The sequence below is a fragment of the Astatotilapia calliptera genome, chromosome 10 (genome assembly GCF_900246225.1).
Source record: "Astatotilapia calliptera chromosome 10, fAstCal1.2, whole genome shotgun sequence".
In the NCBI taxonomy this organism is placed as follows: Eukaryota; Metazoa; Chordata; class Actinopteri; order Cichliformes; family Cichlidae; genus Astatotilapia; species Astatotilapia calliptera.
The window spans coordinates 25,481,860-25,507,696 of record NC_039311.1 but is presented as its reverse complement, the minus strand read 5'-3'; the positions used below and the strand labels follow the sequence as shown (position 1 = coordinate 25,507,696).

At 39.2% G+C, this 25,837-nt stretch overlaps 1 protein-coding gene across 3 annotated transcripts; it reads left to right on the top strand.

Moving 5' to 3' along the window:
- The first annotated feature begins 25 nt into the window (after positions 1 to 25).
- Positions 26 to 25,506, top strand: usp28 (ubiquitin specific peptidase 28). 3 transcript variants are annotated; one of them, XM_026181865.1, is made up of 26 exons: positions 26 to 169; positions 2,803 to 2,877; positions 4,170 to 4,290; positions 4,990 to 5,077; positions 6,082 to 6,244; positions 9,671 to 9,757; positions 9,866 to 10,003; positions 12,039 to 12,109; positions 12,213 to 12,289; positions 12,367 to 12,515; positions 12,628 to 12,755; positions 12,945 to 13,040; positions 13,109 to 13,288; positions 13,493 to 13,701; positions 14,556 to 14,626; positions 14,891 to 15,119; positions 16,538 to 16,873; positions 17,558 to 17,691; positions 18,215 to 18,496; positions 18,772 to 18,867; positions 19,462 to 19,640; positions 19,955 to 20,033; positions 20,892 to 20,971; positions 21,434 to 21,557; positions 23,268 to 23,466; positions 24,269 to 25,506. In XM_026181865.1, exons 1-26 carry the CDS (start codon positions 110 to 112, stop codon positions 24,442 to 24,444), a joined length of 3,627 nt encoding a protein of 1,208 aa, XP_026037650.1. In that variant the 5' UTR covers positions 26 to 109; the 3' UTR covers positions 24,445 to 25,506. The 3 variants fall into 3 exon arrangements, with proteins under 3 accessions (XP_026037650.1, XP_026037649.1, XP_026037651.1); XM_026181864.1 differs by having other exon boundaries at positions 2,800 to 2,877; XM_026181866.1 differs by having other exon boundaries at positions 27 to 169; positions 2,800 to 2,877; positions 16,541 to 16,873.
- The last annotated feature ends 331 nt before the right edge of the window (positions 25,507 to 25,837 follow it).

The following is a 25,837-nucleotide window of genomic DNA, read 5'->3' as shown; positions in this document are numbered from 1 at the left end:
TAGGTGAGCGCGCACAGCTGGCCTGTCGCTCTCGTGCCTGACAGATGGAGCTGGTTTGAGTCGGAGGCAGTGCTGGAAGCATTTGGGGGGAAAAAATCAGAAGGAATTCATGTTTTCGTCTGCAATGAGAGCCGATCAGTCTGAAAATGGAGAAAACTCAACCAACTCGGTGAGAGCTCAGGATGATGGAGCTGCTATTAACACAATAAGTGGCATGTTTGTGACGCCTGCAGAGCTAACCTTAACACTAACCCCTCTGTTGTGTGGGCACAACCCCCGGAGGCCAGTGTGTGTTCAAAAATCTGCGATTTTAAAGTTTCCTCTGATATTCTTTAATGTAACTCAAAATAAAAATACATTTTAAAACGTTTTCAAATTTTAAAAAATAACGTTTTTTAAATCGGTAGGCATAAAATACACTTTTTATTTTTAAATCAAACTTCCGACATGGCTTTTTAACCAGATGTGACTACTTAACTGAGCCTTGTTTGATTGAACTTCTATTTTTTTTTTTTTTTTTTTTTTTTGCTCGTTTAGTGACCAACAGATTAAATAATGTCTGTGAAGGTTCTCAGTCATCCAGGTCATCGTAGTCAAAGGAGCTTGCAAAGATAAAATAATAACACTTTAATTATGCAGAGTTTTTTGTATATAAATACATATTTTATTAATAATTCCCACTAGTTAAACGTAAACTACGTAACATTTACATTTAAACCGTTATTTGGCTCAGTAAGTATTAATCCAACCGATTGCTCTTTCAATAGGCTTTTGTAATTATTCTAAGACAGTGTGGAGTGATTAGTGATTTTATACTTCAGGGAGGGCTTTCCTCTAATTATATATGATGTGGTGTTAATGAAAATGCAATGCAATCTAAACGTTTATTACACTTTTTTGGTTTGGTATTGACACAGGAGGTGTGTTTGAAGACAGAAAGAGACAGACCCACTACTGCCCTCTCACCATGCCTGGTGGCATGGTGAGTGGAATGATAAACAGAAGCTTGTGCTATCCATGTCAGTAGCTGAAAATAGAGGCTAACCAAGAGGGTCTCAGATAGCCACTGGACTCCATATAAGTCTGGTCAGCCTGCTCCTGGCTTCCTTTGTGTGTAAGAGAAAGATACCATGACATGTGCACCTGGTGTCAGGGTTGCAGGCTTTATATAGAGCCTCTAACTCAGTAAACGTGTGTTATTTCTTTTTTAAAACTTCATGTGTCTGTGAGGTCAAAGTATATGACTGCCTGGGAACACTTGTGTTTGCCTGTCCGTGTGTGGAACAAATAATGTGGTGGTGGGAGACTGACCATGCAAAGCCTGCTGGCTAAAAGAGGGGGATCTAATTGGAGGAAGGGTACCTGAAAGTGCCCCCGATTGGCCAGTGTCCCTGATTCACTGGTCTACTTGAAACTAAACAGAGAAGGCAGATACACAGACTGACATCCCAGCAAATCGCTAAGGTTTATTCAGTTGCTCCCTTTAGGAATCTCAGCGGATCATTTCCCTCCATTTCATTATCTCCCTTGCATCCTGTTCTGTCACACCAGCCAGTCTGCATGTCCTCTTTCAATACATCCATTAATCTTCTCTGTGGTCTTCCTCTTTTCCACCTGCCTGGCAGCTCCATCTTCAACATCCTTTGCCCAGTATGTGCACTATTCTTCCTCTGCACTTGTCCAAGCCATCCCAGCCTTGGCTTTCTCACTTTGTCTCCAAACTGCTCAACCTGAACTCTCCCTCTAATGTACTTATTTCTAAAGCTGTCCATCTTTAACATCTTCATCTACATCTCCTGGCTTTTTGTCAGTGTCTGATCTGACATTCTGATCAGTTGATCCATTTTGTTGTTGTGGAACTCACCCATAAATTACTGCCTCTCAATATCTCTAGGTATTCCAAAGCTTCTTCCAACTATGTTTCAGTTCTACTCATTGGAAATATAATTTCATTTTTGTTTAACTGTTCCTACTCAGCAAACTGCCTGTGTAAGTCACAGAATAGAGATGAGCCACGCATGAGCCATGCACTTATGTGGTCCTCAGTTTGTTCCACTCCATGTACATTAGGTAAGGAGGACTGTAAGTGGGATGACACACTAACCTTGACATCTTTTGGTTACCACAAGTGACTTTCTTAGACTGGTCTTGTGTACCCTCAGTACTGGTGATATATAGACCAGACGTCACTTTCTGGCAGGAGTAATGCCAGCTGAATGATCGTGAGATCCCCTCTGAAATCCTGGTGTTTTCTCTGCTGAGGGAATGCTCATAAGGAAGTTGACTGGTGTTTTACTTTTGAATTCCTTTGGATAAATCATCTTTTTTGCCTCTTCTGACAACAGGGCTCTTTTTTTCTCTTTTGAAAGTCAATTTTTCACATTTTTCTTTCTTTGAGTGCCATTTCAGCTATCAGAGAAAAACTACCAATAGCTTTTGGTGAGAACAAAAGCACTATTCATTTATTTTGTTGGTGGCGTATTCTTTACAACATATTTCATTCTTGATGGAGGACAGACTTGGATAGTGAAAGCAAGGATTATTGAGCCAATCTAAATGGAGGACTTATTGTTGCCATTGTTACTGTAGTGATATTTATTTCGTAACAGTTGTAACTTCAAAGCCAATAATACTTCCAGTGGATCGCCTACTTGTGCTACAGTTATGTCCATTTTGTCTACCCAAATGGAAATGAAATGCCAGCCCATCACTGCCTCTAATGCATGGATCCGATACAGGAAGTTGTGTGTAATGGTGATAGAAAGATCTAAAGTCTGCCTGGTGTTTTCGTTCTCTCAGCAGAGTGAAATGCTGATCAGCCAGCTGAGGGAGATCACTGGCATCCAGGACCAACAGATCCTCTACAGAGCCCTGAATGTAAGGCCCAACAACTTAGCATCAGCTTTTAGAATCTGCAGCATCTCATGTTTAGGGTACTACAGTTGTTTGACACTATGACTTTCAGACAGTAGAACAACATTCACGGGATTCCCGTGGCTGAGAGATTTGTAGTTTTAATGTGATTAAAAAGCTTGTAGGCCATTTAAAACACCATGAACCACAAACTGATAGAGCTAATACCATTTCTTATTTAGCCTGCTCAGCAGACCAGCCTCAACAAGAATCTGCTGTTTCACTTTAATAATATTTCATTTTAATATGATTGTCTATATAGTCGACTAATGAAGGGGTTTAGGTCAGGCTAACCTGAACTTACATTTCATGGAAGAAAAGGTTTACACTTTTTCTTCCACTCATCAAGCTTCTCGTTCCCTGTTGCCACAATATCTGAAACGTGTTATGGGCTATTATAAAATGATGACATTATTAAAGGTACAAAATGGACGATTTATTCCAGACATTCAGGAAATTGTTTATATTTAAAATGATTTTTGAGAAAGAAATGAAATACATAGAGTAAAGACTAATCTGAATGTGTGTATTTTTTAATTGATTATTTGCCCACATCTCATAATGGTAAAGTATCCTTACAAACATTCCTAGATTAATATCCAGATTCCCTAAAAATGTGAAACATTTCTAAGTTATGCTACGTCTGGTAAATGCATCTCCATCCTTAACTTTATTGACGCCTAATCTGATGAGTGAGAATTCTGCTTTTAGCTGGAGAAATATATTAGACAGTTTAAAAGGTAGGAGATGTTTTATAGCAAGATTTAATACCATGAAGAACATGAATCTAAAACTGTTAAACTGTAGCAATCCATTCCCGCACTATTAGGCAGCTAAAGAGTCTTTGAAGTGTAAATTATGTTAAAGACCCCATAGGGTCCCATTTTTTCACTCCAGCACTCTACCTCAAGCTTACCATGTTTAAATACAGCTGCATATGAAAACCCCGTTAAAAGATTGAATGAATTGGAACATCATAAAAGTAACAGTTAAACAAACAGTACATTAAACACACTGGTTAACTTTCACAGGCATCGTGTAACCAGATGCAGACGGCAATAGGGTTATGTATTCATTGAGTCATACAAGTCTAAAATTCTTGTTTAAAGCACAATCGACTGGATATGGCCATGTGTTTATATTTTGATTTGTGTGTCTTTAAAATGTGTTGATTTATCCTTGTGATGTATTATTAGATGTTGCAGTCACAGATAAAATCCTCAATATTTATATATTCCTTCTTCTCTCTCCTCAAGGTCAGTCAGGGGGACATTGGACATGCTGTTGGACTGCTGACAACCCAGACTGCAGAGGTTCAGGACCCTGGAGAACCACAGGAGTCAGGGACATCTGGAGAGGCCTGGGAGGGCCAGAAAGGTACTCTGGGGATGCAAATTGACACAAAGCTGATAGCAGAAGTGACACTTCCAGCACAAATGCAAACTGAGCTTAATGGATGAATATAAAGAAAGCTTTACTATGAGACATCAAAAGAGAAGAGAAGACAGCAGTAAATGCATTCAGTTGGCCAGCAAAAGGCTGTTGGTTTGAGTCCAGCCGGAGACACAAATCTCCTTTGGGGTGGCATCAAGAAGGGCATCCAGAGTAAAACTCTGCCAAATCAAACATGTGGTGACCCCTTGTGGCAAGGGGGCAGCCAAAAGTGGCTACTACAGATTTGCCAAAATCGATTGACTTATGTGTGGCGTTAGGGAAATTAGGTATGAAACAGATAAGGAACACACTGCTCTTCAAACACAAGTAAAATGTACAAAGAATGTGTCAAGCTTTTTTTTTTCGAGGTGAACTTACACATATTTTAATATACATTTAAAGTATTGCCATTCATAGCCATCTGTTTGGGGATTTTAATGGTAAGTAAGCTAACAGGAGAATATCTGAGCAATGTTATGGGTCATCCATTTACTTTAGTTAGAAAACAATGTTTGAGTGAAGGCAGAGTCACATAGAAGAAACAGAATTTTATTATGAGTGCTCAGTGTGATTTTTACATTAACCCATTTTAAGTTGAATTATAGGATCTCTGTTGTAACGCTCTTGTGGTTTTTTGTTCAGGGCTTCCTAAAGATGAACTGCAGACCGCTATAGAACTCAGCCTGCAGGAGTCCCACAAAGCCCAGGAAGAGGAGCGAGAATTTCATAGGTAAAGGACGACTTTTCATTTGATACAACACTTGTTTTTGGTTTAATTCACTTTTTAATTTCAATAGAGAGAACTATGAAAATTAAAATGTTAGCGGCATGAGTGTTTTTCCTCTCAGGCTACTAAATGGCCATGGATGCCACAACTATTATCTTGGCTGTGTGAGTGTTACACTCTCAGCAAAGGTCACTGCTGACAGCTGACAGTTCACACGGAGCAAAAACACACAAAACAGTGTGGTCTAGCAGTTAATCTGAGATCAAAAGTAGATAAAATAGCAAAGAACTTTAAGTGTCTGACTACACTTTCTCTCTAGCCATGCTGGATGGATTGAAATGAAATTTCTTTCAGATGATAACCATCTATCAAAGACCTTAACTAATTATCGTAATGGTGATTCATTGACTTTTGATGAAGAGGAGATTTCATTTATCCAATCATAGATGGCCCTAAGATGATTTAGCTCCATGTCTTTGGGGAACCTCAGATTTCTTAACGTTTCATCCCATGCAGTGTTTCAGTTTACACTGAAAATGGGTAGTTATGGCGGTTTTGGTCCAGCAGTACCCCACACAGTTTACCCAAGGACACTTGGGTAAACTGTGTGCAGCTTGGGAGCTGCAGTTTTAACACTGAACCTGGAGTTGCTTCCAGTAACAGGCCCGCGTTTTGCATTGCAGCTCTTTTGCCACTGAGATGTGAGCAGATGAATAGGGCAGTTACTTCAGCATAGTTCATTCACCATGAGCTGTTCTTCATTTCAAATGCTGGATTTAATGTATAAGCATGTTGATGCTCATAATTCCCACAATACTGATTACCTGTTAGACTCATTTGCTCCTCTTGATGTACATTTAATGTTTTTCTACAAATCTTTTTGGGGTGATTTTACTTATAAAGATTACATTATACTAACCCTAACCCATAACACTGGGAATGAGTTAACCTGTGTTCAATAGCGTTGTCAGATAACCATTTTAAAGTGGTAAACTGATGTTGTGCAGGGCTCTGGAAGCCAGTGCAGAGGAGAATGCTGCGAGAATAAAGAGGAAGAGATGTGAAGCCCAGAGTGAAATGTGTAGCCCTGCAGAGTGGATCCGTCAGGAAGATTGGCCTGTGGGCATTCGTAATGTAGGAAACACCTGCTGGTTCAGTGCTGTCATCCAGGTGAGGACAAGGAGCTTTTTTCACCTAACAAATAATAAGATGAAAAAGGAGCATTTTGGTTACAGAGGTCAGATTAATAACAACAAATGTCCATAAATATAACCCCTATCATGCTTCACAGAGAGATACTAAACAATCAAAATGTTGCTAAAATCTATTATTGCTTGTAAAATAGTGTAATTTATTTAGAATGAAAAAAAAAAACCCTCAATCATAAATATGATCAAATAGGAACACATGACATTGTAATGCCATAAACGTCCTGAATATGTTGATATAGAATGAGATCCATGTGAATTTAAGCAAATGGATGTAATACTTTAATTGACTTGTCTGTAACAGACTTACTTAAAATTCCTTATAAAATAACTATCTTAAAATTTAAGTATTTAAGACAAGTAAAAAACATATGGAAGAACAAATATGCAAAACATAATAGGGAATCTGTTGACTTATAACAGATATTTACCACCAATTTGAGGAGGAATTAGGAGGTTGAGGGTTAGCATTAGCAGTCACAAGTGTTTTAATTTTTTTTTTTATTTTTTACTTTTTGTTTTAAGTTGTTTCATTTAGTTTCCTAAATTGATTTTCTTGGTTCATTTTTGGGTGAAAGCATTTTGAGTTTCAGTCTTTTTAATTATCATTGTATAAAGGGCATATGTCAGAGGCAAGATTTAGCAAAATCAGTTCAGGTATTACAATAAAAACACTACTTTTTTGAAAGCAGCTGACTCACAATCTTGTAGACATCTATCGACTCAAAAACAAGGCCATCAAAGCCTCATCAGCCAAGCTGTAATAGCTTAAGCAGTAAACAGTTTTAAGTTTAATTTTAGTTGACTGTAATAACCCTGATACCCACTAACATAAATTAGTGTTGTATTTTTAATGTAGTGTATATATAACACATGTCGATGTTAGACCCATATGACACTTGACCACAAAAGTATTCAAATTCATATTCAGAAAACATAGCGACACCTAGCATGTATTCTGTTGCATGAAACTCATCACCGATCTCCACCTGTTCTAACAGTCTCGCCTCTGTTGCTCCCAAGACCTAAATAGCTCTTGCACTTAGTTCAACAAACATTTATAGACTTGGAGTTTCCTTTCAAAGATTTCTAACTTCCCTTGATCCAGTGTCAATCATCACATGTCTGTTTTGCTTTCAGCAATATCTGTCACCTAGTTTTTCCATGGTAAAATTTGACCACACTGGGTTAAAATGTACAGTACAGACATCTTTTTAAAGCGAAAGCAGAACCTGTTCAGCTACACAAGAATCTCCCTTCTATCTCACCTTTTCATCAACCCTCTATCTTGCTAATAAAGTTAAACATCTTCCCGGTGAGCTTGAGCATACAGTATTAATCTGAGCTCTTAATTCTATTATAAGTCCATTCCAGCTAACTTAACTTTTCCAGGCCTATCAGGTAGCTCGGCAGAAACCAGAACCCTAACTGAGATACACCGGCTATATTGATAATTAAATAGCGAGCGAGGACGGAGTGAGCGGTGGCAGCCTGAGTATAAAGTAAACAGAAGAGACTGTGATTGTTTCTCTCTGTTAAACTCAGATATGCTTCCATATCTGTTAAGAAGTCCCACCCGCATATGACGGGCTTTTATCTGGAAATTGAAATGGGGGAAATAAGGCCGTATTGTTAGAATACAAATGGCGTTCAGATCATACCTTTTTTTCTCTGTTTATTGTACCAGAGTCACTTCCTTGTTTTACAACTGAGCTGTTGTAGATTCAACAGAGCTTGACTCGTCGTCTCCCCTAGAAAATTTTTATGCTATCAGATTGAGGCTGAGTGACCACGTGACTCAGTTGTCAGCTCATATTTCTTCAATTATCCTTTGTGGACTAAATTGCAGTAAAACTGAGATAAACCGTAATTGAATTTCCCTCTGAAATGTAAATGCATATCTTGATACTCAGAAGTGCTTATAAGCTCCCATCAGCCCTGCACATGACACATAAGATTAGTATTAATGCATTTAGTTTATCCTGAGAAACATAGGTATCTTATGACAAATTGATATGGGGTTTGTTCCTGGCTGTAAATATATTAAGCTATTGACATATACCGTTATAAAACCTTATTTTCCGACTTGCTGACTTCTTAGTCTTTTGCATATTTGTCACACTTACATGTTTCAGATGGTAATGAACTAGTGATTTGAGTCAGGTGTGTTGACCCAGGGTAATATCTAAAACCTGCAGGACAGTGGCCTTTGTGGCCTGGAGTTTCCCCCACCCCTGTTTTACATCATCAATGTAACGTTTTCCCCCCCGAAAAAACCTAAATAAATAGCTCAATACATTTTTAAGTAATAAATTGCACCCATAAAATACGGAATGTAGCCAATTTATGTGTCTTTTATTATTATTTTTTGGCAATAATTTCAGGGTTCAGGCTTTAAAGGGTTAAACAGGCTGTTCATCCTCAAAAACCCTCCAATGTAGCTGAATTAAAGCAATTCTGGAGAGAAGAGTGGGCCAAAATTCCTCCACAGTGATATGAAAGACTCATTGCCAGTTATCACAAACACTTGATTACAGTTCTTGTTGCCAAGGGTGGCACAAGCAGTTATTAGCTGTAGGGGGCAGTTACTTTTTCACATAGGGTTGGATAGCTTTTTTCCCCTTAATAAATATACTCATCATGTTAAACTTTATTTTGTGTTTGCCCAGGTTATCTTTATCTAGTTTTTTTCATGATCTGAAACATGTAAGTGTGAAAAATGTCCACAAATAAGAGATTAGGAAGGGAGCAGGTACTCTTTCGCAACACTGTATGTGAAGAAAAAAGAATAACAAAAAAACAGAGGATGTTGGCCTATTTTAGCCTACATTTTTGAATCCAGGTGAAACTACACCACAGTATTCATATGCAGATCAGCCACAACATCAAAACCTTCCACCAATTATTTAACCACCAAAATATCTCTGACCCGTTGTGGCATGGATACAGGACTTTGGTTGCTCTTTGTGGTTTTCGCAGTTGATGCTTTGGAAGTTTGGATGCTTGGTCGTTGCCTGTGCCTCATGTATTCCTCAAGCCATTCCCAAGCAACTATTTTTCCCTGCAGAACATTGCATTAAAAAAATAGAACTGATGTCATTAGCCTCACCTTTCAGTTATTGTGATGGTTGTTTGATGTGTGAATACTTAATCTACTTAACACTCGCATGCAAATTTCCAAACAGCAAGCTAAATGTCAGTGGCAGAACATTAGCAGTGTTCTTTGTTAATCAAGCAACATATTTGTAAACATATGTCCACATTTTCTCCTCAACCAAGTTACAATAAATGTTCTGCTGTAGCGATGATCTGCCATCTGGTAATCTCCCATATCCAACCTTCAGTGGATGGCTGGATTTATGTGCCTTGTTATGCTGTCTTGTTACAGTCACTCTTCCACCTGCCTGTGTTCAGGAGACTGGTTCTCAACTACCATCTGTCTGAGAAAATACTGGAGAAGTGTAAAAGCCATTCAGTAAGTAAGCTACTGTCACGAGTATATACAGAACAGGATAACACATAACTCTTCTTACTTTGCCGCTGTGATATAAGGGTGATGAAGTTGATGAGTTTACGTTAACAGGACAAGAGGAACATAGCCTTCATGCAGGAGCTGCGCTGCCTGTTTGCCCTCATGGTGGGCTCTACCCGCAGGTTTGTGGATCCTTCTGCTGCTGTGGAGTTATTGCGTGACGCCTTCAGGACCAATGAGGCCCAACAGGTACAAGATATGTACAGTATTTGTCTTTTTAAGGAACAACCTAACTCCGCACCTGCTTTCAATACTCTCTGACTTGCTGATAAAGCTGAGGTGTTCCTCTCTCAGATACAGTAACCAGAGCACATCTGTCAGCACCTTTTCTGCAGGGCACTTCAGACTTCTGGTTTCTCTGAAATTTGTAGCCACTGCCTCATTGTTTCTCATTAACTACAGGGACATGTAGGCTTTAATGGTCAGCAGTCTCTCTATTTTTCAGCTGCTGTCCTTCTCAGACTCATTTTCTTTATTTTTTCTATTTTCCAGCTGAATATTTTATTTGTGTCTTTGAAGGATTTATGATGTTTTAACTCTTCTAAACCACCATGACAGAAACCAGCCATAATTTTCCAGAGCAAGTCTGCCCACAAACTTTTTTTTTAGTGTCCATTGTAATAGGATCAGCAGACGGCAGGCATCATTATCTGGGTTTTGCACTGAATCCATTAAATTTACATGCAGTCCGTGTTTGCCCTGACCTGCTCTTAGCCCAGTTCTGTCAGGGCCACTTTAGTTAAAAGAGGTTTGTTACTTCATCTGTAATAATTATGAATTTTAGGCTGGGACCTTCCAATCCTTCTACCTGCAGATTTGCAAAGTCTATAGGGAGAGCAGCAACAAGACTGCTTAAGTGAAAAGAGCAGGCATTAAAGAAAGGGGCTGATCTCTGGGTGAATTCAGGAGGACTGTTTCAAGCTGATAGGAAGGCAAAACTCAAATAACGTCATACCGAGTTACAACCAATATATGCAGAAGAGCATCTCTGAATGCACAATATGCTAACACCAGGTGTGACCTCTGTCAGCTAAGAACAGGAAACTGAGGCCACAGTTTTTATGCACTCACCAAAACTGGACAATAGAAGATGTTGCCTGGTCAGCTGACTCTTGATTTCTGCTGCAACATTTGGATAATGGGGTCAAAATTTGGTGTAAACAACATGAAAGCACAGATCCACCCTGCCTCGACTCAATGGTTCAGGTCAGTGGTGGTGTTGTAATGGTGTGGTGGATATTTTCTTGGCGCATTTGGGCCCATAGTACCAACTGAGCATTGTTTAAATGCCTCAGCCTATCACATGTTGCCAACCATGCCGATCCCTTTAGACCACAGTGTACCCATCATCTGATAGCTATTTCCAGCAGAATAACGCACCATGCCACAAAGCTCAGATCATCTCAGACTCGTTTTGTGACATGACAATGAGTTCACTGTACTCATTTGGGCTCCACATTCACCAGATATCAATCCAATAGAGCACCTTTGTGATGTGACTAAACAGGAGATGGCTCGTCACGGTTGTGCAGTCTACAAATGTGCAGCAACTTCATGTCATTTCCAGCACCTTGTTGAATCTATGCCATAATAATTAAGGCAGTTATGAGGGCACTATAAGGTTCATTCCAGCACTGGCAAGGTGTACCTAATGAAGCGGACAGTGAGATTATAAGCAGGCTGAAACTGTTTAAATAGGATGCCAATTTGAGACTCTTTTATTCCCCGGTAAAATTCACAGAAGGGAATCAGCTGAAGATTTAGCTAATGTGGCTGACTGAGTTCAAGTGTTCAGCATGCCAGAGGTAGTGCTATGCACACCTGGTCATCATTTAGTCTTGGTTTAAGACTTCCCAGTGGTCATGCAACAGGTGGTCATACACTTAGACAAGCTCCATTCACTGGGGAAGACCATGAGATGATACTGAAACAAGTTGATCTTTTATTAAGATTTTAATTAAGAGCTAAAAGACTTTTTCTTTATCTAACTTTCAGTGAAGATTGTCATGTAAATGTAATAATATTTAACCTTCCCATTTGTTGTTTATATGTTTATGTAGATTCAGCACATACTAATGCTCAGCAGTCCCTTTAGTTCTTAGACAGCCCTTCATTAGGTCTTTATACATCAGAGACAGAGTACAGAAAAAGCACATAACAGAAAGACAATTAAATAAATGACTCAGACAAGTAAATTGCCCTTTTTGAAATGTGTCCCTTTTAGGATGTCAGTGAGTTTTCCCACAAACTGCTTGACTGGCTCGAGGATGCATTTCAGCTGGCTGCCAGTGGAAAGTACGTTTTAAGCTGATGGCACCCAGCGTGTTTTGTCATTGTCATCTTTAGTGCACTACTGCTTGCTAAATTAATTTAAAATAATGCCATGTTTTACTTTTAGAAATGCAGAAGATAAACAACATAACCCCATGGTCCAGCTCTTCTATGGTACCTTTGTGACAGAAAGAAGATACGAGGGTATGAGTTTGGTCTTTTTATTGGTGTTGTCTATGATTTTCAGTCATCCCCTGGTATCTATGTGATTTTTTTCTCAGGTAAGATGGTATATAATATTGAGCAGTTTGGCCAGTACCCCCTGCAAGTCAATGGCTTCAACAATCTTGATGAATGCTTAGAAGGTGCTATGGTAGAGAAGGAGATTGAGTCGGTTCATTCAGAGCATCATGTCACATCTGGACGTGAGGTGAAGAATTTGATAAACTTAAAATTGAATCTCTCTTTGTGCAGCACGCTCGGCTAGAGTTTGTGAAATTTAATGATCTGCTAAGAAACTCTTTATTTATTCATGTTTTCAGAGATGGTTCAAAAAGCTACCACCAGTCTTGACATTTGAACTTTCGAGATTTGAATTCAACACCCAGCTTGGGCGCCCTGAGAAGATACATAAGAAACTGGAGTTTCCTCAAATCATTTATATGGACAGGTGAGTTTAAAACAGAGGGGGATGGTTCCAGACTAGGCTTGTTGATAACTTAGGCCGCGGTCATTTCCACCAAAATGGTCATCCAACTTTATTCCATTGGTATTTTATGATGTGTGTATGGTGTAAATATTTAAATATAACTTTGCCACATTTTTAATTGTAGGAATCTTCTTGTTTTTGTGGTTACAGATATCTTCACAAAAACATTGAGCAGACCCATGAGAGGAGAGGAGAAGTAAAGAAACTAAAGGAGCAACTGGCAGTCCTTCAACAGAAACTTGAGTGGTAAGTTTTATCCTTTCTTTTTTTTAAGGTCAAATCTCCATCTAATTATCTGCTTTCTTTACTCACAGTTATAAAAACTATGGCTCTGGACCTACAAAGTACCCTCTAGCTGACATGCTCCAGTTTGTGCTGGAGTTTGCTACCACCAAGCCGACTAGCGTTTCCCCAGCTGAAGACTCGAGACAGGCCGCATCGTCACCGACTCCTCCAAGTGCCCCCCTCAGTGAAGCCATTGCCAAAGAAAGCAGGTGTTTACCTTTTTCAACTCTACTCTTCTTGTGTAGAGCAACAGCATTATACTCACCGAGGCCACAAGTGGGATCTCGAAAATGAAATCATCTTTTAATAGATTTAATTTATTCTCAGTTAGTGTGGTTCCACACAGTCGTCTCTTTAAATGGGAAATCCTGACATGCTTGTAACTGCTGTGTCGTTGTTCTTGCCTTCTTTAGTGATCCCGGAGAATCAGTTTCATCAGAGAGCCTGGGTTCCAGTGTTTCCAGTTGCCAGAGGACCCCCATATACAAGCCCTTCACTCAGTGCAGACAACCTATTGACTGCCCACCACACCCTGCCCCCCACAGCATCACAGAAGAAGAGCTGCACTTTGCTAAAACCTGTCTTCAGCGTTGGAGGACTGAAGTTGAGAATGACATAAATGGTATGCTAATGATAATTCTCTTTTTATACCCACATTGATATTACCTTAAAGATTTACTTATATTGCTTTGTAAGCATCATATGAAATCATAACATCCTTCAGCTTTCTTTGTGTTGTGTTTTCAGTTGTTAAGCTGCAAACGATTTGTCTTTTGGTGCCTTGCTTGAGGGTTGATAAGTTCAGAGTGAGTAAACCAAAACAATCAAGCTGCATAGTATAAAACCCAAACATGCATAGAGTAGAGTGGGGTCATAAATCTCCTTGGGTTTTTTTACCTTGTCTGGCATATTCCACATTATATAAACTCACTTGAACACCCAGTAATAAAAACACTGTGCTTAAAGATATGCTTCAATAAAACTGCTGCCAAACTGGATACAGCAGATGATGATGATGCATTAATGTGGGTAGCCTTGACAGTGAAATTGCAATGAGCCCCACGGTTTCCAATGACACTTGGTCTGCTACACTTATTCGCCATCTTCAGTGGAATAAAATACATTTCATTAAATATAAGTGCTGCAGGTGAGTAAAGAACAAAAAGTGTACTGGCACAGAGCTGTGCACCTGCACAAAAATAGAGCCAATGTTCTTCTGCTGACTGTGACTCATTCAGGCGCAGACAATACATCAGAATATGTTAAATGTCAAGATGAGTCATATTTCTTTGAATACGGGTGATAGACATTTGGCCGGCTCTCTCAACTTCCCCATTATGGCACATATCATATAAAATGTAGGACAGCTATGCAAGCATGCAAATTAGTATTATTCAGATTGACTTATTTTTGTTCCAACAGTCGTGAAAATCATTTCCTTTCAGGGTCTGTGTTTATTTTTTGCTTGTTTGCCAGAACTAAAGGCCAGCATTGACAGGCTCACTCAGACGCTCGAGGGCATGTACTCAGACAACAGTCTCTGCCAGGTAAGGCCTGCACACTCACCTAATTTAGCAATTCAATTACATATTTTACATCTGCAGCTGTAGAAAGTGAATGAGCTGAGATTAGATTAAACTTTACTGATATCTACAGAGAAACAGAAAATAGTGTCATGTAAACAGGACAACAGGACACAAATAAGAACAGGTCAACTGAAAGTAATGTTGCAGTTCATGGCGAACAGCTGATATTAAGTTGGGAAGCTGGATTCCAGTGTTCTTTCTCTATGTCTCTTGTGTGACTCTTAGGCCCCCTACAGACTCCATGCAGTGCTTGTCCATGAAGGCCAGGCATCAGCTGGTCATTACTGGGCTTACATCTATGACCATGCTAACCAGCGCTGGCTGAAGTACAATGACATAAGTGTCACTGAGTCATCGTGGGATGAGCTGGAGCGAGACTCCTTTGGAGGCATGACCAACGCAAGTGCCTACTGCCTAATGTACATTGACGACAGGCTACCTCAGCTCATCACAGGTACACCTACCTTTCAGTTATTTTATTTTTAAGAGGAAATGAGAGGAATGAAAGCAATTTTTGCAGAGCGTTCTCCGTTTACTTGATGCAAAGAGGCAGTTCAGAGGTTTCAGCTGCTCTCTCCAGTGCAAAGATTCCTTTGTCCAACCTTAATATTCAAGAGAGGAATGCTATCAAACACCTGAGCAGAAACCAAAGCATCAACATACTATAGCTGACAAGCGGAGGTGTACCATTCAAGTCAATTCAACTGAAATATATTTATTTTTAAAACAAAGGTTTATCACTTTGTTTATTAGCCAGGATTTATTTGAGATTTTATAGATTTATAAATGTATACCAAACTAGTACATTTCATTTGCCAAATTCAAGTAAATTTAAAATTCACACTGTATTTATGAAACAAAATGCTCAGCATATCATTATAAAAATGGTTTGTCAAGAATTCCTCATTCCAGTATTCAATTCAGTTCAGTTTTAAATAGCTCGAATCACGACAATAGTCGCCCCAAGGCGCTTTATATTGTAAGATGATGGATACAAGCACTTGGCGACAGTGGGAAGGAAAAACTCCCTTTTAACAGTAAGAAACCTTGGGCACAACCAGGCTTAGAGAGGGGCTAGAGGTGAGAGGAGGGGGAGACAGGACAAGAGATGCTGTGAGTGTGCATAAATACATGTAGAGTGAAAGGAGAGTGAAAGAATGGTTATTAAAGAAGAAAGAACACTCTGTGCTTCATTGCAAGTCCCCCAGCAGCAAAGGTCTGTTGTAGTGTAACTAAAAGATGTTTTTTTAAAGTCACCTGATCCAGCCCTAACTATAACCTTAGGAAAGTTTTGAGCCTAATCTCAAAAGTAGAGAGGGTGTCTGTCTCCTGAAACTAAACTGGAAGCTGGTTCCGCAGAAGAGTGACTATTCTACCTATAAATACTGTAGTAACCACAAGCCAGCAGTCTGTGAACTGCTGAGTGAGTCTGTTGGGGTGATACGGTACTCTGAGGTCTTTAAAATATTCAAGACCTTTTATATGAGGGGACACATCACTAGATAGACAGCATCACTTATGTATGTACTTATGTAAGTGCTAAGCAACGTTAAGGAGCAAAAAATATGTTTTTTCCTGTAACTTGGACTCATGTAGTGAGATTCAGTAAAGATAAAGGAAACTGAAATGAAAACAATTTATGTATAAATTATATGGAGTTCACCCAGTAGTGAAGTAGTGGCTAGATACTAGAAACTAGAAACGCATAAACATTTTTCTATGCAAACATTTTAAGTATAGTAGCATATTGAAATACCTATTTGTACAATGGATATTAATATGCATGAATTCAAATGGTATTACTTGAAAGGCATTAAAATGATAATAAATGACAGTTAATTTCCTAACTAAAATGTCTTACATCCCACCCAGAAGACACAGATGATGAGACGGGCCAGGTGCTCCATGGCATGGACTCTCTGCCACCCATCCTCAGGCGCTTTGTCCACGAAGATAACCGCTGGTTCCAGCAGGAGCTCAGCGAATGGGAGGAGCAGTTCTGCCAGACAGCAACCCCGCAGGAAGAGTCCACCGCCTCTGCAGAGCCCACAAGTCCCAGTCTGGATAACATACAGCAGTCACCTGTTGAGCCAGCACCCCAGTCAGGATCCACTACTGAAGAGGTGGATGAAGGAGTTGCTCCAGAGCCACAGCCAGACCAAGAAGCAGAGAAAGAGCCAGAACCTGATCTCAGAAAAGAGCCAGAAGGTCTGTAGTGATGCCTGAAAAAGTGAGAATGACATAAAATATTTCATCACCACTCTAGATAATGTGGAGATGTATATGAAACATGTAGTCATTGTAATTATGTTCACACCAGGGCAACTAAGCCAGTTCAATCAAATCTTGAACCTCTTTCAGGAGCACAATATATACAGGATGAGACTTAAGAAGCAGATTAAAACACAAAGTATTATATATCTGTTCAAGCTTTAGCCTAAGGAGCCCAAAACAGCAGTAGACATTGTATTTAAAAACTGTATGGACCCAAAATATAATTAGCAAGGATAAGCAATTCTCAATAGAAGAAAATCTAATTCTACATGAAATATTGAACTAGTTGATTGCACTTCTTTGTCCAATTAAGCAGGTGTCAGTTATCACTTTCTCTCCAACAAAATCACCTCCCTCCAATGTAGTTTTATTGGCTGTGTAACAAGAGCCCATCAAAAATGTAATGAACACTTGTTACTGCAGAGCTTTCTTAACTCTAGACAGAAGTCTGCCCTCAGGCTGGACGAATAGACTGTATCATTGCTCAGACCTTCTAGGTGGGGTCTCTAATACCAGATGAGATTAGAATATATCCAGTAATGTAATTATATATTTAGCACTTCTTCTTTTCAAAAGACACATGAAGAGTCAAAGCCTGTCTTTCTTTTTTGACCTTAGCGCAAACAGATTTATCTCCCCCACCACCAGAGGGCCCTGGCTGCCAGCCAGGTGATACCAGCACTCCAACAGTCACTGACACCACGGGGGTCAGCCAGAGCTCTGATTCAGAGGAGAAGGAGCCGCAGAATCAGGTGAACAAGTACACGACACCTCACCCTATCATTCCCTACCCTACCATGTTGAATATGGGTCAGAAATTCTAGGCCACAAAAATAAAGTGCGTCCATCTGGGTCAGCGATCAGATTTCCCCAGTTAGCATGGTGATGACCCTTCAGGACTTATGTAGAGCTTATTTAGAGACCTATTTAGATTAGTGTACAGATAACAAGTAGTTATTTGAAGTAATTTTTGCACTTTTTGTTGTGATCATAATATAAACATAACTGTTTTTGCTGACCCAGATAACCCGCTTCTGTTGAATGCAGATAACTATTCTGAATCACAATATTTCTCACCATGTTTCTCATTGAATACATTTGTTGTTAGAATTGCAAAGTACTGTAAATTAGCACTTTGAGACACACTGTTCAAGCCAGGTACTAGACTTCCAGAGCTTACTGGTATGCTGACAAGACCCCCAAAAGCTGTGAAAGCATACGCTGATATAAGAGAGTATATACTAACGTGTTCTATCTGAAAACTTTCTCTGTCAGATCCCTGGCCCTGATGTAGAGCTTTGCGATCAGACACCATCTGACATCCACGTAGAGAAGGATGACCCAGAGGTGGCCGGCCTCGTCTCTGAAACTGAAGAAGAGCCCCAGGCTTCTGGAGAGGCTCCTGAACCTATCGCAGAGCAAAGCAATCAGGAGCAGCAGCAGCAGGAGGAGGTTCCAGCCAGACCACGACAGACTGAGAATGAGGTCTCAGAAGTGGAGATCCCCAATGTGGGCCGGATCATGGTGAGGGCGGATGCTGACGGATACAATGAAGAGGTAAGGCCTAATGTCTTAATGGAGTGTGATTTAAGCAGTTATAAATACATACCTGCAGCTGATAGCTTTCCTAGTCAGTGGACACAAATATAAGCTAAATGATCAAATGCAGGGTTAATGTAAACGTTGATGAGATTTAAAGAGATACAATAGGTTTTGAGTCATATATCATATGTGTCATATGTTTTTTCTTTGTTTACCCTTTGGACTAATTATCTGTCATTTCATGGTATAATCATTCTCTTTTTTCTCTACATTGTCATGTCATTTCCCAGATGATGCTAACTCCAGCTATGCAGGGTGTCATTCTAGCCATAGCCAAGGCCAGACAAATTTTTGATAAGGAGGGTCCTGAGGCTGGCCTCATCAAGGTATTTTTTGTTTGGGATATTGATGTTCTTTTAATCACACATCAACTCTAAATTGCAAAAAATCTGTAAAAGCTGTATGACTGATTTGACCTGATTTAGACCCAGATACTCATAAACTGTCCTTGGATCAACCCGTGCTCTAATTGCAGTTTTTATCTCTCTGCGAGACAGTTTTATTAAAAATCCACTCAAAAACAAAAATGCGCATTTTATGGGACTTTTTCGCTAGAAGTTAATCCCTGAAGGAATTCCTTTTATCCTAAACTGGAGGTTCTCTTGCAATAAGCTCGGGAAGCAAGATTCACTTTGCAGGGTGAGAAGCCTCTTGAAGTATTCTTTCTGTATTTGATAAAGAACTTCTATGAAGCACAGTGTTTCATATTTAAAAAGATTAACATCAATAGCAAGATCTGTATTTTAACTTTGTCACTAAAGTCATGATGAAATCCCCATATTTCCTAGATTTTAAACAACAAAGAAAATACTTTAACTTGTGAAATGTGCGGTCCTTGTATAAGTCACACTGAGGCCTTAAAGTGTACAATTAATTAAATAAAGCATTAAAAACATTAAAATTTCCCGTGGTTCTTTCAGGCTTTCCATGAAGAGTATTCGCGCTTGTATGAGCTCTCTGAAGAGGAGACCACACCACAGGAGGATGCACGTCTGCAGCACGCTCTGGTCTACTTCTTCCAGAACAAGGCACCCAAGCGTGTCATTGAGAGGACGCTGCTTGAGCAGTTTACTGACCGCAACCTCAGTTTTGATGAGAGGTGCACACAGTCCTTGAGTGGCCAAAATAATTGTAACACAGATGAATTTTGTCCTAGATTACCCCAAATAAAAAAGTTTATAAATGAACTAACATAGAACAGAGGCATTTCAAGGTTGTAGCGTGTGTGTATATACAGGAATAGGAGTATAATACTGTGGCTGGAAAGCAGAATGGTAACTAAAAATACAGTAGAATATATAGCATGCATATTGTGCCATCTAGTGTCCAGAGTTCAGAGCTGTAACTTTACAGTATCTTCTCCTTTCCATGCATTTGCTGTTAAACTTCATTTATCATTTTTGGTACTTACAGAGCCATCAGTATCATGAGGGAAGCCCGGGCCAAACTTCGTCTCATTAAGCCAGAAGACATGGACATGGAAGAATACATGGTACCGTCTCTAGGCTGAACGGATAAAATGTTTGATTTTTTTATGCAGGGAAAACATCATAAATATGCAAATAAAGAAATTAGTATAATTTTCAAACAGATATTTGATGAAAAAATGTCATTAGGTCCATGATGCAATATGGCAGTGATCTGTAACAGCAGCTGAGACTTGCCCCCAAAACAGAACAGGGGCAGACATCTGTTAAGTAGCTTCACTGGGTTGAATTTTTGTTCCACTGCTGAGCATCTGTGGAAAATTAGTGGCTCTGTTAACAGATTTGTGGCCAAATCACCTCATTCTTGCCTTTAATAGCAATAAAAGGCTAAAAATCCAAAAGTAAAAATAGACACCCTGCACTGCTCTCAAATGTCAGTTTTATTAAGTATTTTGCGTTTATAAAAATATTATTACATGGCTATCTCAGCTTTATGAAGGAAGTTTGTTTGTGTTCAGTATATTAAATCCCTAATCTGTGTTTATTTGGGTCTGCGTGGTTGACATTCCAGTAGGGAGCATGTAAACCCATGACATTTGTTCACACTGGAATGAGAACTATGTCCAGCATGGAAAGACAGCTGGGATGGTGAAGACACCAATCACAGACTGCAGTAATAAACTGTTTCTTATGTCAAGAATATAGCATAAACCTAACACCAAACTTGTCTTTGATTAAATGACATATTCTCTATGTCTTTATATCTGTGCAGCCTCTAACAGTCTGATTTTACTTCTTTTTTTTTCTTTTTTTTTTTTCTACAAAATAGAAGTTTTTATTCAAATACTGTCAAGTGGAAAAAATAGGAGGAGTGTAAAAGAGGGAATTACGTGATGGTGATATTTCTGTTTGCTCTCTCACAGCAGTGGCATGACGATTACAGGCTGTTCAGGACGGTCTTTGTCTATCTGTTGACTGGGCTGGAGCATTACCAGCACGGGAAGTAGGTGTCGAATATTCAGCACAACCCTACCCGATCAGCATGTGTCTGACCACATTTTTCCAGATTAATATATGGTTGTTTGTGCTCATTCGTGCGTTACACATAAAAAATCTCACACATCACTGATCCTTTTGACACTGCCTATTAAGTTATGAATTCTTTACACAGAGTAAAGATGCACTCATTTAAAGCCAGGATGTACATACCAAAGAATAGTTAATGATAGTACAGTTCAGATATCTATATCCTTGAATACTATAACTTTAGAGTAACATAACACGAAACAATTTCTAAAAGCATGGGGACCCTCATTTTAAATACTTTTCATATGTTTTCAGATCATAAAACTAAATATTTTGCTTACATTTTGATTACATTGTGTGGGAAATAACCATTTCTTTTTTTACAAAAAGTGTATTTTTTGTGTAATATGACAGCAGTTGTTGCCTTTGCGTACTGCAGGATGCGTGATGCACTGAATTACTTGGCCCACGCCTACGAGACCAACAGCACCCTGCTGCGAAACGGAGAGAAACGTGGTGTGGACAAGTCTCTCATTGCTGTTTACAGGAGGAAGTGTCTCACTGTGAGTAGGACTATTTTCCACTCCGTCGAATTGCAGATAGATCGCTGAGCTCGATTCTTCTCTATAAAGTCTGAAATATCAATAAAGAAAAAGTATCTAAAAATAAGAGGTTTTGGTTTGCTTAAAATAAGATGTTTGCAGATCATTAGAATCCATCCTCTGGGAGTGATCCATGTCCCCCTGACATTTTCTAAAATATATTTCTCTGTACCAAAAATGTGGATAGAAGGACTGACTGGCCAAGAGGGCCACATTTAGGAGAGGAAATGTTTTGATAAGCTGCGCTTGGTTTAGTTTCCCATTACAGCCTGTATAAAATCTAGTCGGACAGTATTAGAGCAGGAGTAGATTTGTTCTCCAATGTATTGAATTTTATAAAGTATATTGACTTGGAAACGACAGTTCTTTAATTGCTGTTTTGCAGCTTTTGATTGTGTCTCTCGAACCTTTACTTTTAAAATGCCCTACATTTAAAATAGTTTAGTATCAACCTCATTTTGAATTTGATGGCAGCAACACGTCTCAAAAAAGTTGGGACCAAGGCAACTGGTGTGAGTGGTGCTAAAAAGAAACCGCTGGAGGAACAATTTTCACTACTTAGGTTAACTGGCAACAGGTCAGTTACATGATTGGGTAACTAGTCAGGCAGCGTTTCTCATAAGTAAAGCAGACAGAGGTTCACCAATCTTCAAAAAGAAAATGTGTCTGCCAATTGTGGAAAAATTTCAGAATAATGTTCCTCCATGTAAAATTGCAAAGACTCGTGAAATATGACTCGTGAAATATGACTCGTGAAATATCATGAAAAGGTTCTAAAATTTGGAAAAATCTGAATGCCTGTGATTTTCAGGCCCTCAGGCAGCACTATAATAAAATCAGGCCTGATTCTGTTATGGAAATCACTGCATGAGCTCAGGAAGACTTCCTGAAACTGGTGTCTGTGAATACAGTTCCCCATATTATCTGCAAATGCAGGTTAAAGTTCTGTCACGCAAAGAGGAAGCCATATATGAACATGATCCAGAAAGGCTGATGTTTTCTCTGGGTCACAGCTCATTTAAAACGGACTGAGCAAAAGTGGAAAACTGCTCCGTGGTCATGGACGCTGCATCCTCTGGACAAAAGAGGAAAGGGTTTATCCGACTTATCATCAGCACTCAGTTTAAAAAGCCTGCATTAGTGCCTATGGAATTGGCAGCTTACACATATGGAAAGGCTCCATTAGTGCTTAAAGATATATACAGGTTCTAGAACAACTTGTGCTCCCATCTAGATGACAGTTTTTTCAGGAAAGACCTTGAATATTTCGGCAAGACAATGCTAAACCGCATGCTGAATCTATTACAACAGCATGGCTTCATGCCCTGCAGTCCAGACCTTAAAACAGCTGAAAACATTTCATAAGCATAATCAAATGAATAAGATAAAACAAGGAAGCTCAGGACTGTTGAGCAGCTAGAATCCTCTATTAGACAAAAATGAGACAACATTCCCAAAAGTTCAGCAGCTGTTTTCCTGAGATCCCAGATGTTTACAGACTGCTGTTAAAAGGAGTTGAGAGGGCTACACAGTGGTTCCGGTGCTTGTGATTAAAATATAGGGTGATAACATGTGCAAATCATTGTATTCTGGTTTTTTTTTACACTTTACACAGCATCCTAGCATTTTCAGAACAGGGTTTGTACATATGTCCTGTCATCCACCACACAGGCACTAAATGAGAGCGCATCGCAGCTATTTTGCAGCGGTGAGGAGGCCAAAGTAGAAGAGGGTATTGTCATCATGGATGAAGCCGTCATCCCCTGCCTTCACCTGATGAACCGGGACTCGACTTTACCCCAGGAAGACCGAGATGCAATGGAGGCCATCCGCAGCCACTGGTGCTGCTGCCTGGGCCGAGACATGGATCGTAAGTTTAGATTGTACATCAGTCTGTACCGTCCAGCTCTATTATTCTTATAGCTGTATACATGATGTCTCATATGATGAGCTAGAAGTTTTAATTACAGCAGCTCAAAAAGAAATAAATATATAAGGTGGCTTGCTGCCATGGTTTTGTGCATTTTCTGCAATACCGACTTTTAGGATGCTTTTAGGTTGCTGTAGGGTTTGCATCAAAAATGTCAAAATACACTCAATTATTTTTTAACTTTCAATAAACACAAATCATTAATTTTCAGTTAAATGCAACTGACATATATGAAAGAAAGGGTTTATTTTTTCAAATAATTCATCACTGAGGAAAATGTGCTTGATATAAACTGGATGTATACCAGTAAAGTAAATTTCATTTGACCAGATTCCATTAAATTTTACATTATGACTTATGTAACAAAATTATATGGAAAATTCACATGTAATCAAATTACTTTAAGTCAGCATGTTGGTGCATCTTGAATAAATATTTTATGTGTATACAGTAGATGAGGATCCCTTATTCTGAGAGTTTGAAATACATTTAAATTAAAAGGAATGTGGGACAGAGGCATAAAGGCTTATATTGAGTCAATACAGTATAAAGTTTGCATACTCAATAGTGTAGGTGCACCCTTAGACAACATTTTGCTGTAATTACACACATACATTTAATTCTATACCAGTAATGCTGCTAGCTAATTAAAATTTAAACCTTAAATTGAAACAAAACTGCAATAAAGAAAATCAACAATAAACTAAGTCGCTCACTTCTGCTGCTCTTCCTTTGTGTTCAGAGTCATTGCAGGTGAAGCTCGGCGAGTTGCTTCCCAGAGTTCTGGACGGTTCAGCTGACACAGTAGTGCTTAAAGACCCACCCAAAGTCCACGTCACCCAGGTCTACGACCTGTGCAGTCGCCTGGCTGCTGTTATGGAATCCATCCACAACACATCAGTGGTCATTGTGAAGTGAAATCCCAACAACTCTTTTTAAACTGTGTATCTTAACTGAAAGTGTCCCGGCTGATGGTTTCTTCTCCACTGACAGACTGTAGGGCGGAGACATCATGTAGTTTTAGCACAGATTGTTTATTTTAGTATATCTGCTGTTTTGCATTGCACACTTGCCTTGTTCACATAGCAAACCCTGTGGGTAAATGATGGACCATGCAGGGCTGTCACCACACGAATACATAATTATTACAAGAACACATATCGTGGCATTTTACCCCAAAAGCCTCAAAAAGAAGTCAATGTTCTTCTCAAGAATATTAAGGTATGCACTTTGACTGCTCACCATACGCAAACAGCTATAATGTGTAAAAGAGGTACAAACTGTACTTAAAATTTTAAGGACTACATCACAAGGATATGCAAAAAGAAGCCCAAAAGGTTGCAGTATTGCTATGTTTTGCCTGGTACAAGATGGAGAACCAGCAACTCTAAAGCGGGGATTATCTTTTCAGGTAACACCTAAAAGTTTGAAACTTGTCTGAAACTGTCTTTATGTTACCTGCTACAAAGAGACCGATAAAGATTTAAGTAGCTCTGACCATCTCAATTTACAAAACCAGCTTGCTGGAGAACAGTGAGGCATTGAAATTCTGATTGGTGCAAATGTTCATATATGGAAATGTTTAGCTGGGCTACCCCGTTAACTTGAAAAAGTGTTAACAGTTGTCCTGTCGCTCAGCTCTGCAGTAAGTGACTGGATTGATATTTGGATTGTGAATATACAAGACTAAAAAAAACCCACAAAATTTATACTGCACAGAAAATAATAGTGTTTAATAGATTTTTAAAAAATATATGTTTTATATTACTTTATTATCTTTGAAGGTCTATCTGTAAACGCTGTAAGCCTTTTGAAAGGAGACTTGATATTGGCAATCCTGTTTTGTGTCGCAGATGCAACACGTTATCGTGAATGAATGAGGATTTCTAGATGAGCTACTGTAACAGCCATTTTTGCCCACTGATTTCAGTCTTTCACTTGTGCTCTGTGATGATACAAATAAATGTTTTAAATACTCTCTCCGTGCTTATTATTGAGACTATTATTGTGACTTGTGTGGGCAGGCTTTGAAGCTGTTCCAGCTGTTGTTCCTTCCCAAAACCAAAGCAGCATCACAAACACCCAAACAGAATTAATCCGCCTAAGGAGTTTGGCTGTTCCCCAGTAAGTATTAAAGAAAAATAAATCAATGAGCAGCAATGTTTGGGGATTTTTTTTTTTGCATTATAGTAAACATCTTATTTTGGATAGATAGCACATATGCCATGTGTTTTAATCCACAGAAGATAATTGATAATACCCATTTCCGGGCTGGCTGCTTCTTCCAAGGAGTCATACTTTATTGTATTTT

Bases quoted from the DNA above. Each gene is read 5' to 3' on its own strand.
- usp28 (XM_026181864.1), top strand. From the start codon at position 110: ATGTTTTCGTCTGCAATGAGAGCCGATCAGTCTGAAAATGGAGAAAAC. The intron at 4,291-4,989 runs GTACTCTGGGGA...TTTTTTGTTCAG, and splicing joins GGCCTGGGAGGGCCAGAAAG to GGCTTCCTAAAGATGAACTG. The intron at 9,758-9,865 runs GTAAGTAAGCTA...TTACGTTAACAG, and splicing joins AGAAGTGTAAAAGCCATTCA to GACAAGAGGAACATAGCCTT.